Source organism: Ranitomeya variabilis, chromosome 6 (assembly GCF_051348905.1).
Source record: "Ranitomeya variabilis isolate aRanVar5 chromosome 6, aRanVar5.hap1, whole genome shotgun sequence".
Lineage (NCBI taxonomy): Eukaryota > Metazoa > Chordata > Amphibia > Anura > Dendrobatidae > Ranitomeya > Ranitomeya variabilis.
The window spans coordinates 181,048,422-181,065,431 of record NC_135237.1 but is presented as its reverse complement, the minus strand read 5'-3'; the positions used below and the strand labels follow the sequence as shown (position 1 = coordinate 181,065,431).

At 44.6% G+C, this 17,010-nt stretch overlaps 1 protein-coding gene across 4 annotated transcripts in view; it reads left to right on the top strand.

The window, feature by feature from the left end:
• The window catches only part of BBS9 (Bardet-Biedl syndrome 9), a 594,435-nt gene that overhangs the window by 159,540 nt on the left and 417,885 nt on the right, over positions 1–17,010 (top strand). For all 4 annotated transcript variants that reach the window (XM_077269285.1, XM_077269283.1, XM_077269284.1 and 1 more), the window contains one exon: positions 12,772–12,946. In XM_077269285.1, coding sequence (XP_077125400.1) covers positions 12,772–12,946 — 175 coding nt within the window. The remainder of the gene's footprint in view (positions 1–12,771; positions 12,947–17,010) is intronic.

Here is a 17,010-nt window from a genome sequence, read left to right as displayed (position 1 = left end):
TTGGAGAGTTTCTGCTTGTATTTCTTTGCATGAAGTCAGAATAGCCTCCCAGAGCTGCTGTTTTGATGTGAACTGCCTCCCACCCTCATAGATCTTTTGCTTGATGATACTCCAAAGGTTCTCTATAGGGTTGAGGTCAGGGGAAGATGGTGGTCACACCATGAGTTTATCTCCTTTTATGCCCATAGCAGCCAATGACTCAGAGGTATTCTTTGCAGCATGAGATGGTGCATTGTCATGCATGAAGATGATTTTGCTCCTGAAGGCACGTTTCTGCTTTTTATACCACAGAAGAAAGTTATCAGTCAGAAACTCTTATTTACTTTGCAGAGGTCATTTTCACACCTTCAGGAACCTTAAAGGGCCCTACCAGCTGTTTCCCCATGATTCCAGCCCAAAACATGACTCCTCCACCTCCTTGCTGACGTCGCAGCCTTGTTGGGACATGGTGGCCATCCACCAACCATCCACTACTCCATCCATCTGGACCAGCCAGGGTTGCTCGACACTCATCAGTAATCAAGACTGTTTGAAAATTAGTCTTCAAGTATGTCTGGGCCCACTGCAACCGCTTCTGCTTGTGAACACTGTTTAGGGGTGGCCGAATAGTTGGTTTATGCACCATAGCAAGCCTTTGAAGGATCCCACACTTTGAGGTTCGAGGGACTCCAGAGGCACCAGCAGCTTCAAAGAACTGTTTGATGCTTTGTAATGTATTTTGGCAGCTGCTCTCTTAATCCAATGAATTTGTCTGGCAGAAACCTTCCTCATTATGCCTTTATCTGCATGAACTCTTTCTGTGCTCTGTTTAACTCACAAATCTCTTCAGAGTATGATGATCACTCTTAAGTTTTTGTGAAATATCTAATGTTTTTACCCCTTGTCCAAGGCATTGCACTATTTAACGCTTTTCAGCAGCAGAGAGATCCTTTTTATTTCCCATATTGCTTGATACCTGTGGCCTGCTTAATAATGTGGAACATCATTTTTTATTAGTTTTTCTTTAATTAGAATCGCCTGGAAAACTAATTATCACATGTGTTTAAGATTGATTTCAGTGATCCATTGAGCCCTGAGACACAATACCATCCACGAGTTTATTTGAAAAACAAAACAATTAAATCTTTTTGACACTTAAATCCAATTTGCATAATAATTTGGAGCACAATGTAGTTGGAATGTGGCCAGAAGCATGCATATTGCTGTGAGGATTCACATGACCGATGGCACCGGAGAATCTTCACAGCGCTGTGAGGATTCACAAGTCTGCAGTCACATAGACAACTTTTTTAATCCAGTCCTTTTTAAGCATGTGGCCAATTTTTCCACCAGCCTTTTGGTCTTGAGTCAGTTACATGTTCTCTTTAACTTGATTACTTTATCTGATGTCTGTACTTTTTATTTATATATTTCTTTAGCTTATGGAGTGGTTTGGGTGGAGGATCCAGTCACCATGCCAGATTTAAATAGGGTTTACATCTATTACTCATGGTCTGGCTTTTATGGTCAATGAGTCATGTTGCCAAAGGCTGAGGTGGTCGTTGTCAAGAAAAAAAAAATTATATTCCTTAAGTTGTGCTTGTTGAAAAGCAAATAATTCAATGCTGTGCTAGACCACGGTGTTTGGAGCATTGCCGTTATTTCTGATAAGCTTCTATTTGGTTGTCTTCCAGGTATCTACTATTTCTTTTCTTAGTTTCTTGTTTCGCAGTGGGACAGAGTATTCAGACGCTGCTCTCTTTCAACACATTCAAGATTTAGCCCTGCTAATTTGTGACACATTCATGGAAAACCTTGTTCAGGGGTTTCCAGTGTGTGTTGTCACCGTTGCCATGTGACCATTCTGGACCATGAGTTTAAGCTTGGCAACCACGTTGCTGCCACAGGAATTTCATATGAAATATTCATCATCTATTGGGTTGTCAATCACGTTGTTGCAGGTTCAGTGTAATTTACAGTGCTTCTGTAAACAAAGAGGAAAGTAGTGATTTATTTTTTACCTAGATATTAAAAAAAAATTTGATAAACTAGTTTTATTTATTTTTTATTCACAGCGAAGAAACCCATTGGAAGAGCTTAGAAAGATAATATATACAGTGCTGTGGAAAAGTTTTAGGCAGATGTGAAGAAATGCCGTAATGTAAAAATTCTTTAAAAGTATAGAAGTTTTAACGTTGATTTTTATCAATTAACAAAATGCAAAGTGAATTAACAAAAGAGAAATCTAAATCAATATTTGGTGTGATCACCAGTTACATTCAAGAAACCATCAATTCTTTTAGGAACACTTGTACACAGTTTTTAGAGGAACTCCGTAAATACATTGTTCCAAACATCTTAAAGAACTAATCACAGATCTTCTGTGGATGTAGACTTGTGCAGATCCTTTTGTACTCCCTTTGTGTTTAAAACAGCCTCAAAACCTCAATTCCTCCAGGAACATTTAGAGTTTTTGAAGGAATTTGACAGAGTGGTTATTACACCGTCTTCCAAATTATTATGCAAATTGGATTTAAAGGGAACCTGTCATCCCCAAAATCGAGGGTGAGCTAAGCCCACCAGCATCAGGGTCTTATCTACAGCATTCTGGAATGCTATAGATAAGCCCCCAATGTATCCAAAAAGATGAGAAAAAAAAGTTAGATTATACTTACCCAGGGGCGGTCCCGGTCCGGTCCGATGGGCGTCGCGGACCGGTCCGGCGCCTCCTATCTTCATCAGATAACGTCCTCTTCTGGTCTTCACGCTGAGGCTCCGGCGCAGGTGTACTTTGTCTGCCCTGTTGAGGGCAGAGCAAAGTACTGCAGTGCGCAGACGCCAGGCCTCTCTGACCTTTCCCGTAGCTTTTTTGTTCAGTGAATGTGACCTCCTAATGCTGCAAATTCAACAAATGAGCATTTTCAGTTCTTTAAAACATATAAAATGTTTAGAAATTCTACTGTGCCTAATAATTTGGAACAGTGCATTTTGAGTTTTTATTCATTTTGGAGATTATACTGTTATCATTGGGAGGTTTCTTCAATAAAATTTGATGTATACTCTAACGGGTGATGACTTTTATTAGACTGACTGTCATTTGCACCGACCATTTAGGAAAATCCGAGAAAAATAACATTTGCATAATAATTTGGAACATGTACAAACATTTTGGAGAACTAACCTCAGATGTTCTGTGGATGTAGGCTCGCGCAAATCCTTTTTATGTTCATGTAGTTCCACACAGATAATCTATTGTGATCAGAGCTCAGTGTTGACCATATCATCACTTCCAGCACTCCTTGTTTTTTTAATGCGGAATACAACTCAGCTTTATATTTGGGAGTCACGGCAGAATAAATTTGGTGCGATTCAGTTGCCTACCTGATGGTATTGCGTAGTGGATAAGGCACGTGAAAAGATATAGTCAAAATCATAAGCTAGGTAGTGATTTATGTAAAATGTTTTCTCAGTACCACTAGAGGGATGTGACTATCACCTTTAGACATTAACAAGAAATTGTAGTTGAAGCAGTTGTAACAAACCTTCCTTTGTCTACCAGTGCAGTATAAGTGGGCCCACATCTGCGTGTACAATTTGATTTCTAGGAATAGAGAAGTTTCCCAAATCTCATCCTAACAGCCCCCAACAGATCACGTTTCCAGGATTTGCCTAGTTTTGCACAGGTGATGGAATTATTATCAAGGTTTCAGGAATTGACTGGGGAATTGTTCTCTCACCTGTGCAAGACTAAAGTAATCCTGTTTACGTGATGTATTGGGGGCTGTGAGGACTGGAGCTTGGGGACCACTGGATTCGAGAAATGTTTGTAGGAAAATAATGGCAGTTTATTAAATTAAAGAACATTTGTCAAGTACCATATTTTTTGGACTATAAGATGCACTTTTCTCCTCCAAACATGTGTAGGAAAATGGGGGGGGGGTCTTATAGTCTGGATGTACCAGCCCTGGCTTTGGTGGGGAGTTGACGGAGTGGCATCGTCGGAGCAGCGGGTCACAGATGCAGGAGCCGGCTGCTGCGGCTAACTCCTGTGCCCGCTGCTAAAGAGAAATAAATATTCACTGAATTCCACACCCATGGGTGTGGAGGGCAATGAATATTCATTTATCTTTAGAATCCTGGTATGAATGGCCCCCATTCTGGTATGCATGGCCCCATCCTTATACTAATATGATTGGCTCCCACCCCCATCTTGGTATGCATGGCCCCATCAGAAAACATTATAAAACCAAACCACTACACTTACCTTCCCAGCGCTCACTCGCAGCATCTTGTTCCGGTGCCAGCAGCTGCTTTATGCTTGTAAGCAGTGCATGGCACAGACATCATGCGCTGCTTGCAAGCTGAAGGGCAGCTGCCGGTATACTCACTGCTCTGCACTTCGGGACTGTGTGCACGCGGAGCAATGAGTATTCATTGCTCTTCAGTAGCGTGCACACTGTCAGCCACCGGCTTCCTGCAGCTGCCGGCTTTCACGCGTGCCACTTCTAATAAGGAATGAATATTCACTGCATTCCACGCCCATGGGACTGGTATACGGTGAATATTCATTTCTCTTTTGTAGCAGCACACATGATGGCCAGCATCTGCAGGAAGGCTCCGGCTGGCACTGTGCGCGCTACTGAAGAGCAATGAATACTCACTGCTCTGTGCTCACACAGTCCCGATGTGCAGAGCAGTGAGTATTCCTGCAGCTGCCCTTCAGCTTGCAAGCAGAGCATGACGCCCTGCCATGCGCTGCTTACAAGCATAAAGCAGCTGCTGGCATCGGAACAAGATGCTGCGAGGGAGTGCTGGGAAGGTAAGTGTAATTTTTTTGTAATGTTTTCTGATGGGGATATGCGTAGCAGGATGGGGGTGGGGGCCAATCATAGCAGGTTAAGGTTGAGGCCCTGCATACCATAATAAGGATGGGGCCATGCTTACCAGGACTGGGATGGAGGCCAATCATACCAGGTTAAGGATGGTACCCTGCATACCAGGATAGGGATGGGGCCATGCATATTAGGATGAGATGGGGACTCTGTATACCAGGATAGGGATGGGGTCAATCATACTAGGATGAGATGGGGACCCTGCATACCAGGATAAGGAGGAGGGCAATCATTTCTGCCAGGATAGGGATGAGGGGGACCATTCCTACCAGGATAAGGATGAGGGGGCCATGCATTCCAGGCTAGAGATAAGGGGGCATGCATACCAGGATGGGGATGAGGGCCACACATACCAGGATTTGGATAAGGGGGCCATGCACACCAGGATAGGGATGAGTGAGCCATGCATACCAGGGTAAGGATGAGGTGGCCATGCATACCAGGATAGGAATGAGGGGGACTGTGTATCAGGATGGGGGATGAGGAGACCATATTTACCATACCTCTATATTTACTAGGATAGAGGATGTTAAGTACAGAATTGACCACATTTTTTTGCTTCAAATTTTTTCCCCTAATTTCCTCGTCTAAAACCTAGGTGCATCTCATGGTCCGGTGTGTCTTATAGTCCGAAAAATATGGTAGTTGGCTAGCAGAGCAATGTTCAGTATACATGTTGTGAGGCAGTGACTGGTGTCATATGCGAGGGTCGCTATGTGTCCCCCAGGATGCGCAAAGAAGCATATTGAGGCTACGGGAGTGCATTACAGTCACAGGCATAGCTGTGATTGCAATGCAAAATAAAAGCGAATATTAGTCTTGGACAAGCTATTTGTCCAAGGCAGATTTAGGAAACCTGTCATGGGCTTTTATTTTTTAAATGGACTACAGGAAGGTAGCGGGGCGGTCTGTTTCCTTTCCCGGCCCGGGTTTCCAATGTGGCTGACGGCCGCAGGTTCTCTGCTAACCCCCCCCCCCCCAAAACCCTGAAGCAGAGGGTTGGGTATGTCATTGTGGAGTTTGCAAGGTGCAGAGCAGAGGACTCTGCAAAAGCTCAGCCTGTGTGAGGGAACACAGCACCAAGCAGAGCGAACTCCTGGCACCCCGCAGCATTATATAGTGGTGCAGTCGCCCTCGGCAACCGGCCGCATTTCCGGACTGTTTTGTTTCCCGGTTCGATCCGGTGGATACCGTTTGTTTTGTTTGCAAGTTTTGGACATTAAACCTGTGTTTACTTTGAATTCTCCTGGGTCACTGCCTTTTCACTGCACAGTGAGGACACTGCTGCACTACAGTGTATAGAAGGAGTTCTGTTACTAGTTTGCTTCATAATTTTATTCTTTAGTAGATGTATAAGAGCAAGAGATCTTATTCTATCTGCATGTTTGTGAAGAATATTATTGGTTAACCTTGCTGGAGGATTATAGAGACTTATGCAACATTTTAGAGAGGTTGATTTATAAAGCTTTTTAAGGCTGTATGCACACGTTGCAGATTTTTCTTGTTTTTTCGCTATAAAAACGCGAAAAATAGCATATCTTATGCATCCCATCATTTAGAATGCATTCCGCAATTTTTGTGCACATAATGCGTTTTTTTCCGCGAAAAAAACGCATTGCGGTAAAAAACGCAGCATGTTCGTATTTCCCACTATATTATTGCATTAGGAACCTCCGGAAAAATCCGCCAAAAAAAACGCACCAAAAACGATGTAAAAACGCGGTAAAATCGTGGTAAAAACGCATGCCTATTTCTTGCAGAAAATGTCCGGTTTTGCACAGGAAATTTCTGCAAGAAATCCTGAACGTGTGCACATAGCCTAAATGTTTGAAGAACTAATGCTTTGATACTGTTTTGAAGGCAGAGTGGTCACACAAAATATTGGTTTGATTTAGTTTTCTCTGTTGTTCATTCACTTTGCATTTTCTTAATTGAGAAAAATAAGCCATGAACATTTCTTTTTTTTAAAGCGTTCTTACTTTGCAGTATTTTTTCCACAATTGTTGAAAACTTTGCACAGAACTGTATTCATATATACATATATACATAAATACATGCATATATGCACAAATCACCTACAACATCAAAAACACCTGCCTATTATTATGTAGTTCGGCTTCATGCAACCAAAATGGAGAATGTCAGCAGCAGAGCATAAGTTCTGTGTGTGATGGGGCCTCCTTGCTTCAGATTTGTTTTAAGCCCATCTCCCAAATGCTGACTCTGATTGATATCTGGGGACTTTTAGCACCAAGTGAACCACATAACCTTTTCCTAACATGCCATATTACCGTTTTTGCTTTTCCCTCCTCTTCTTCCATATGTATTTTATTCTTCCGTTCACATAGACACGAGGGCTTTTTTTTTGCGGGACAAATTGTACTTTTGAACTGCTCCATTCATTTTACCACATAATATCCTGGGAAAGGGGAAAAATTCCAAATGCAGTGAAATTAAAAAGCATACCCCACAATTCTGGGATTGATAGCGTGGCAAACACCGCTTCTGATTGGAGGTGAAATCACCCCCGCCATTCCGAAAGCTGTCAAAAGATAGCGTGAGCGCTCAGCTGTGATTGGAGGTGTAAAGTTTACCTCTGGTCACTGGTGTCAGCTGATGGGACTTCTGCTCCCATCATCCAACACCTGCTGCTGCTAATAACAGCGAAAGCAGGAGCAGCTGATGGGAGTATTCATTAGCCGGCTCCTGCGCTGTAAATAAATAATAAAAAAAAACAACGCATGGGGTAACCTGTATTTTTGATAACCAGCCAGGCAAAACTCACAGCTGGGGGCAGCAACCCTCAGCTGTCAGCTTCAGCAAGGCTGGTTATCAAGAATAGAGGGGTCCTAATGCTGTTTTTTTAAATTATTATTTAAATAAATAATAAAAAGAAAACGGCCCCCCCCCCATTTTTGACAGCTTGCCTTGCTAAAGCAGACAGCTAGAGGGTTCTTTGATGAAAACAAGTTATCAACCATCCACAGGTTAGGTATGTGATAACTTCAATCAATGGAATCCCAGCATTGAAAACCGCAATAATCCCCATTTTAAAATGGAACGACAGATGAGAGGCCTGACTGCAGCTCCATTCATCCTCTTTGAGGGCTTTCAGAAAAAAAGCCAAGTACATCCCCTTAGGGAATGAATGGACCAGTGGTTGAGTCGTATATGACGCTCCATACTAATGGGGATAAGGTTATGTGCGCACGTCAGGATTTTGTCAGGATTTTTCATCAGGATTTGTAGCCAAAACCAGGAGTGGAACAATTAGGGTATGGCTCCACGGTCCGGAGGGGCGGCGGTATCGCCGCAGCGGCGAAGCCGCTCGGCGCTAAGCCCCGCCCCCTTTCTGGGACGCAATGGTGCCGGATGTGTACAGTACACATCCGGGATCATCGCACCCCTCGCCATAGGGCCCTGTGATATGCCTTGCGGGGACGCTGCGTCCCCGCAAGGTGTACAGACATGCTGCGATCTGAAAAGACGCGCAGCATGTCCGGAGTCGCAGGGCCGCCGCGTGCGGGTTTCCACGCATAGTGGAGACGGGATTTCATAAAATCCCCTCCACTATGCTGGAACATCTGGACGCTGCTTGTTTGACGCTGCAGCGTCAAACAAGCAGCGTTTACTTACCGTGGAAACATACCCTTAGAGGAAAAGTATAATAGAAACATATGCTCCAATTCTGCATTTATCACCCACTCCTGGTTTTGGCTACAAAACCTGATAAAAAAGCCTGACAAAATCCTGACAAAATCCTGACGTGTGCACATACCCTAAAAGTTGCACATTCTGCAGATTGGTGCAGGTCCCAGCAGTTGGACCCCCATCAATCCATGATTTATTAATTATTAGGGTTGAGCGACTTTAGCTTTTTTAGGGTTGAGTTGGGTTTTGTGAAACCCGACCTTCTCGAAAGTCGGATCGCGTGAAATCGGCCGATTCTGCTGTAAAGTCGGGTTCCGGACTGGAACACGAGACCCAATGCAAGTCAATGTAGATTATTTAGTCTCTCTCTCTCTCTCTCTCTCTCCCTCTCTCCCCTCCGTGCAAAGCATGTGTTGTGTTTGAAATCACTGCAGCCCAAACGGTAATATGGCTCTATGATGCCGCAGAAACCAGGCCGGAACCTATGTCATCACGCTGCCCACACTCCTTAATTGGCTGAAAAAATGGCGGGGAAGGCGTCATACAAAACGCGACTTTGGCGCCAAGATCGCCGACCACGTGGCCGATCCCACGCTGGAGTCGGGTCGGGTTTCACGAAACCCGACTTTGCCAAAAGTCGGCGACTTTTGAAAATGAACGATCCGTTTCGCTCAACCCTATTAATTATCATTTGGCCATGTTCACACGTTCAGTATTTGGTCAGAATTTTACATCAGTATTTGTAACCCAAAACCAGGAGTACAACAGCCAGAGGAAAAGTATTATAGAAACATGTGCACTACTTCTGAATTTAGCACCCACTCCTGGTTTTGGCTTACACATACTGAGGCAAAATACTGACCAGATACTGAATTTGTAAACATGACCTTAGGATAGGTGATTACTTGTTTTCACTAGGGTTGAGCGAAACGGATCGTTCATTTTCATAAGTCGCCGACTTTTGGCAAAGTCGGCGTCTCATGAAACTCGACCCGATCCCTGTGTGGGGTCGGCCAAGCGGTACGCGATCTTGGCGCCAAAGTCGCGTTTCGTATGACGCGTTTAGTGCCATTTTTTCAGCCAATTAAGGAGTGTGGGCAGCGTGATGACATAGGTTCCGGCCTGGTTTCTGCGGAGAGAGAGAGAGAGAGAGAGAGGAAAAAAAATAAAATAAAACCAAACACAACAACAACTCCACATTGACTTGCATTGGGTTTCGTGTTCCGGTCTGGAGCCCGACTTTACAGTAGAATCGGCCGATTTCACGCGATCTGACTTTCGAGAAGGTCGGGTTTCGCAAATCCCAACTCGACCCTAAAAACGCAAAAGTCGCTCAACCCTAGTTTTCACCATAGAACACCTGTAAGTGCATATTTGCTGCTGTGTAATAGTCACAGCACAAGGAGGGGTTAAACATCCAAGTATTTATTCTCGATTGGAAATCAAGAATTTTCCCCTTATTGATATAAAAGAGAACACGTAGCCTCCATACACAACACAATCCACTTACCTGGAACAAAAATGCCATACACAAGGAACAAATACCTCCACACTGTGACCAGACTACATATCACTACACAGTGAGCAAATAATACCACATACAGGAAATAAATACCACCACACCATGACCAGATAAGAATTGTGGGCACCACATAGTCCTCCATACAGAATTATGGGCACCACATAGTCTTTTATCTAGAATTATGGACATCACATAGTCCTCCATACAGAATTATGGGTGCCACATAGTCCTCCATACAGAATTTTGGGCACCATATATTGCTCCATACAATATAATGGGCCCCATATATTGCTCCATACAGTATAATGAGAACCACATAGTCCTCCATACACTATAATGGGTCCCATATAATGCTGCATACAGTATATCGGCCCCATATAATGCTCCATACATAATAATGGGCCCCAAATATTGCTCCATACAGTATAATGGACAACACATAGTGCTCCATACAGTATAATGGGCCCCATATATTGCTCCAAACAGTATTATGGGTACAAAATATTGATCTATACAGTATTATGGGCCCCATATATTGCTCCATACAGTATATTGCCCCATATAATGCTCTATACAGTATATGGGCCCCATATATTGTTCCATACAGTATAATGGCCTCTACAGTATAATGTGGACTCCGGCGGTGAGCCCACATCTTTTCCGGCCGCTAACAGCCATGGGAGGAATCGCAATCGCGTTAACCCATTAACTGTCATACTGTAACAGCGGCATTTAACACGCGCCTCCGGAATGCACGTCACATGATCGCGGGTCGCCGATGCGTTGTCATGCCAACCCAGAGGTTTCCAGCAGACCTCTATGGTTGTCACTGCCGGATTGCTATGAGCGCCGCCCGGTGGTTGGCAGTCATAGCAAGTCAGCAATTCTGCTACATACAGGTGACCACATCATCGCCTGTATATAGCAGAGCCGATCGGGTTATGGCAGCTCCCAGGGAGACTATTGAAGCATGCCAAAGGTAAAAAAAAAATATTTTAGAAATATAAAAAAAAAAAAAATATATAAAAGTTCAAATCACCCCCCTTTAGCCCCATTCAAAATAAAACAATAAAAAAATCAATCATACACATATTTGGTATTCCCGCATTCAGAATCACCCGATCTTTCAATTAAAAAAAATAACCTGATCGCTAAACAGAGTAATGAGAAAAAAAGTCAAAAAGCCAGAATTCCGTTTTTTTTTGGTGACCGCAACATTGCATAAATAACGGACGATCAAAAAATCGTATCTGTACCAAAATGGTATCATTAAAAACATCAGCTCGGTGCGCAAAAATAAGCCCTCACCCAACCCCAGATCACGAAAAATGAAGACGCTACGGATATTGGAAAATGGTGCAAATTTTTTTTTAACATAAACTTTGGAATTTTTTTTCACCACTTATGTAAAAAAAAGAACCTATACATGTATGGTGTCTATGAACTCATAATAACCCGGAGAATCATAATGGCAGGTCAGTTTTAGCATTTAGTGAACATTAATTGTGGAATTGCACTTTTTTTGCAATTTCACTGTACTTTGAACTTTTTTCCCGTTTTCCAGTACATGATATGTTAAAACCAACGCTCAAAGTACAACTTGTCCTAGAAAAAAAACAAGCCCTTACATGGCCATATTGACCGAAAACTACCTCCGTCATGAAGGAGTTAAAAGTTTAGCGAAATGTGCTATTTTTTCACCAAACGCTCACAAAAACAATGCAAGATAGAAAAAAAAGCCAATCATTGCATGCTCCATTTTGAAGAATTTGGTGCCAAAAACCGCAACAAAAAAGGAAATGGACATAAAAAAACGCAAATGATGAATTGTGGACTTAAAGGGGGTTGTCCACTACTAGGATAACCCCTTCTCATTCCCCATGTTTGGCCCCGTTAAAATAAAAACACTTAGGGTGTGTGTCCACGGTCAGTAAACGCTGCTTGTTTGACGCTGCGCAGAGCTGCAGTGTCAAACACGCAGCGTCCAGATGTTCCAGCATAGTGGAGGGGATTTTTTGAAATCCCGTGTCCACTATGCGTGGAAACCCGCACGCGGCGGGCCTGCGATTCCGGACATGCTGCGCGTCTTTTCAGATCGCAGCATGTCTGTACACCTCGCGGGGACGCAGCGTCCCCGCAAGGCATAACACAGGGCCCTATGGGAGGGGTGCGATGATCCCGGATGTGTACAGTTAACACATCCGGCATCATCGCGTCCAAAAAGGGGGCGGGGCTCCGGCGATACCGCCGGCCATCCTGAACGTGGACACGCAGCCTTATACTCCCCTCCAGTGCCGCCACCATTCCAGCAATGTCGGCGTTCCTGGGGCTCACATGCAGTTGCTGCGTCACATGAACTCGGTCCCAAATCAGCGCTGGTGTCACTGTCTGAAGCTGGGAATAGTGATGCCAGTACTGATCAGGTCAGGGGCTCAAATGACATTACAACCTCACATGAGCCCCGGGAATGTGAGTGCCGACACCGCTGGAACCGCACAGGTATAAGAGTTATTATTTTAACGGTTCCAAGAATTAGGAATGAAGAGTTGACCAAGTAGTGGACAATCCCTGTAATGTTTTGGCTGATTAAAGGCAGAAAAACTTGCGGAATATCATTTTGGATGTGATTAGTGAATGCAAAATTAAGTTCAAGGATCATTCTGTATTTAATATTTTTGGGGCAAAGCAAGACGTCAAATATTCATAAAATCTTGTTTTCTTCCCCAGGTCGAGATTTGATTTGTATTCAGTCCATGGATGGGATGCTTATGTTCTTTGAACAGGAGAGCTATGCATTTGGACGTTACCTGCCCGGGTTTCTCTTACCAGGTCCCCTGAAGTACAGTCCTAAAACAGATTCTTTTGTTACGGTTTCTTCTTGTCGACAAGTTGAGAGCTACAAGTGAGTATAAACCCCAGATTTCCATTTGCTCTTTTCCACATGACCCCTTTCAGTCTCTTGTCTTACCAGGGCCACACTCCCCAAAATCACAATGTCTTGAATGTCATGTAAAAATGAATTGGAACAGGAAACTTTGACTTGTGAGATGATAAACTTCTTAACCTGATTATCCCCCGGTATGGCAGTCAGTATAGCAGGGCGCTGTTTACAGTATTCTAATTGAAGTGTTATATTGGTGTCCCTGATGGCTGTAGCAATTACCAAGCAACGACAGGTAAACTCCCTGCGGTAATGGTAGTGATCAGAGGGACCTCAAATCCCAGCCATATTGTCCCATCGATCCAGACGTCCGTATCAACCCCAGCTCCTCAGTGGCTTTCAGAGGAGGAGCGGACGCCCTCTGGGATCCTATTCTCACCTTTCCCACAATGAGGTGGAGGGGTGCTCATAGCTTTACATGACATTTAGGATTGAAATGAAGGCCCCATATCTGAAATATTCCTAGGCTTGGTCAGCCGTGCCAGAGCCGTGGATTACTAGGATGTCTGTAAGTAGAGTAACAATCACATGCTCAAAGCCTTTGTGATTCTAAATACCAAAAAGTGTCCTCAGAGACAAAAAGAAGTGAAATAAAAATCATTTTTTCCCTCTTACAAAATGATATTTTTTGGAATTAAAGAAAAAAAAAGCAGTGTTTTTCCCACACAGTGAAGGGTGTAAAATAAAACCTAAAAGAATGTCAGAATTTCTTTTGAATCCCAAAATGTAAATAGTAAAAGTTATACGGTATATTGTCCACAAAAAATAAGCCATCACTTTGCTCCGTTGCAGGAAAAATAAAAATGTTGTGGAATGCAAGAATAGAAGTTAGTTTTTTAAAGAAGCATAGAAGTATTACAAATTTATATGTATTTACATTTTAAATTACTGTGACTTTATTGGAAAAATAAAAAAAAATAAATCAAGAAACACCCAAATTTAACCCCTTCCCGACCTTTGACGCATACGCTGCGTCATGAAAGTCGGTGCCAATCCGACCTGTGACGCAGCGTATGCGTCATGGAGGGATCGCGCTCCTGCAGATCAGGTGAAAGGGTTAACTCCAATTTCACCCGATCTCCAGGAACAGGGGGAGTGGTGCTTCAGCCCAGGGGGGGTGGCTTCACCCCCTCGTGGCTACGATCGCTCTGATTGGCTGTTGAAAGTGAAACTGCCAATCAGAGCGATTTGTAATATTTCACCCAAAAAAACGGTGAAATATTACAATCCAGCCATGGCCGATGCTGCAATATCATCGGCCATGGCTGGAAAACCTAATCTGTCCCCCCCCACACCCACCGATCTCCTCCCCCGTCCTCCGTTATGTGGTCCACCCCCCTAAGTCGTCCTGTCCGCTCCTCCGTCCTCCTGTCCGCTCCCCCCATGCTCTGGTCCCCCCTCCCTGTGCTCCGGTCCCCCCCCCCCCCGTGATCCGATCACCCCCCTTTCATACTTACCGGGCCTCCCGGTGTCCGTCCATGGGCGCCGCCATCTTCCAAAATGGCGGGCGCATGCGCACTGCGCCCGCCGAATCTGCCGGCTGGCAGATTCGTTTCAGATGTATTTTGATCACTGCGATATAGCCTATCACAGTGATCAAAATAAAAAAATAGTAAATGACCCCCCTTTATCACCCCCATAGGGACAATAATAAAAATAAATAAAATATATATATATTTTTTTTTCTACTAGGGTTAGGGTTAGAACTAGGGTTAGAATTAGGGGTAGGGTTAGGGTTAGGGGTAGGGTTAGGGCATGTGCACACAGTGCGGATTTGGCTGCGAATCCGCAGCGGATTGCCGCGGATCCGCAGCGGATTGGCCGCGGATCCGCAGCGGATTGGCCGCGGATCCGCAGCGGATTGGCCGCAGCGTAGCAGTTTTCCATCAGGTTTACAGTACCATGTACACCTATGGAAAACCAAATACGCTGTGCCAATGGTGCGGAAAATACCGTGCGGAAACGCTGTGTTGTATTTTCCGCAGCATGTCAATTTTGTGCGGATTCCGCAGCCTTTTACACCTGTTCCTCAATAGGAATCCGCAGGTGAAATCCGCACAAAAAAACACTGGAAATCCGCTGTAAATCCGTAGGTAAAGCGCAGTGCCTTTTACCTGCGGATTTTTCAAAAATGGTGCGGAAAAATCTCACACGAATCCGCAAAGTGGGCACATAGCCTTAGGGTTAGGGTTGGAATTAGAGTTAGGGTACCGTCTCACAGTGGCACTTTGATCGCTACGACGGTACGATCCGTGACGTTCCAGCGATATCCATATGATATCGCTGTGTCTGACACGCAGCAGCGATCAGGGACCCTGCTGAGAATCGTACGTCGTAGCAGATCGTTTGGAACTTTCTTTCGTCGCTGGATCTCCCGCTGTCATCGCTGGATCGTTGTGACAGCGATCCAGCGATGCGTTCGCTTGTAACCAGGGTAAACATCGGGTTACTAAGCGCAGGGCCGCGCTTAGTAACCCGATGTTTACCGTGGTTACCAGCGTAAAAGTAAAAAAAAAAAACCTACTCACATTTCGGTGTCCTTCAGGTCCCTTGCCGTCTGCTTCCCGCTCTGACTGTCTGCCGGCCGGAAAGTGAGAGCACAGCATAGCAGTGACGTCACCGCTGCGCTCTGCTCTCACTGTACGGCGGCACTCAGTCAGAGCGGGAAGCAGACGGCAAGGGACCTGAAGGACACCGAAATGTGAGTATGTACGGTTTGTTTTTTTTTACTTTTACGCTGGTAACCACGGTAAACATCGGGTTACTAAGCGCGGCCCTGCGCTTAGTAACCCGATGTTTACCCTGGTTACTCGGGACCTTGGCATCGTTGGTCGCTGGAGAGCGGTCTGTGTGACAGCTCCCCAGCGACCACACAACGACTTTCCAACGATCACGGCCAGGTCGTATCGCTGGTCGTGATCGTTGGTAAATCGTTATGTGAGACGGTACCCTTAGGGTTGGAATTAGGGCTAGGGTTGGAAATAGGGTTAAGATTAGGCTTGTGGTTAGGGTTAAGGATAGGGTTAGGGTTGTGTTGGGGTTACAGTTGTGGGTAGGGTTGGGATTAGGGTTAGGATTAGGGTTGGATTTAGGGTTACGGGTGTGTTGGGGTTAGGGTTGTGGTTAGGGGTGTGTTGGGGTTAGGGTTGTGATTAGGGTTATGGCTACAGTTGGGATTAGGGTTAGGGGTGTGTTGGGGTTAGTGTTGAAGTTAGAATTGAGGGGTTTCCACTGTTTAGGCACATCAGGGGTCTCCAAACGCAACATGGCGCCACCATTGATTCCAGCCAATCTTGCGTTCAAAAAGTCAAATGGTGCGCCCTCCCTTCCAAGCCCCGACGTGCGCCCAAACAGTGGTTTACCCCCACATATGGGATACCAGCGTACTCAGGACAAACTGGGCAACAACTATTGGGGTCCAATTTCTCCTGTTACCCTTGCAAAAATAAAAAATTACTTGCTAAAACATAATTTTTGAGGAAAGAACAATTATTTTTTATTTTCACGGCCCTACGTTATAAACTTATGTGAAGCACTTGGGGGTTGAAAGTGCTCACCACACATCTAGATAAGATCCTTTTGGGGTCTAGTTTCCAAAATGGGGTCACTTGTGGGGTGTTTCTACTGTTTAGGCACATCAGGGGCTCTGCAAATGCAACGTGACGCCCGCAGACCATTCCATCAAAGTCTGCATTTCAAATGTCACTACTTCCCTTCCAAGCCCTGACGTGCGCCCAAACAGTGGTTTACCCCCACATATGGGGTACCAGAATACTCACAACAAATATTGGAGTCCAATTTCTCCTGCTACCCTTGTGAAAAAAAAATTGCTTGCTAAAACATCTTTTTTGAGGACAGAAAAATGATTTTTAATTTTCACGGCTCTGCGTTGTAAACTTCTGTGAAGCACTTGGGGGTTGAGCGTGCTCACCACACATCTAGATAAGTTCTTTGGGGGGTCTAGTTTCCAAAATGGGGTCACTTATGGGGTGTTTCTACTGTTTAGGCACATCAGGGGCTCTGCA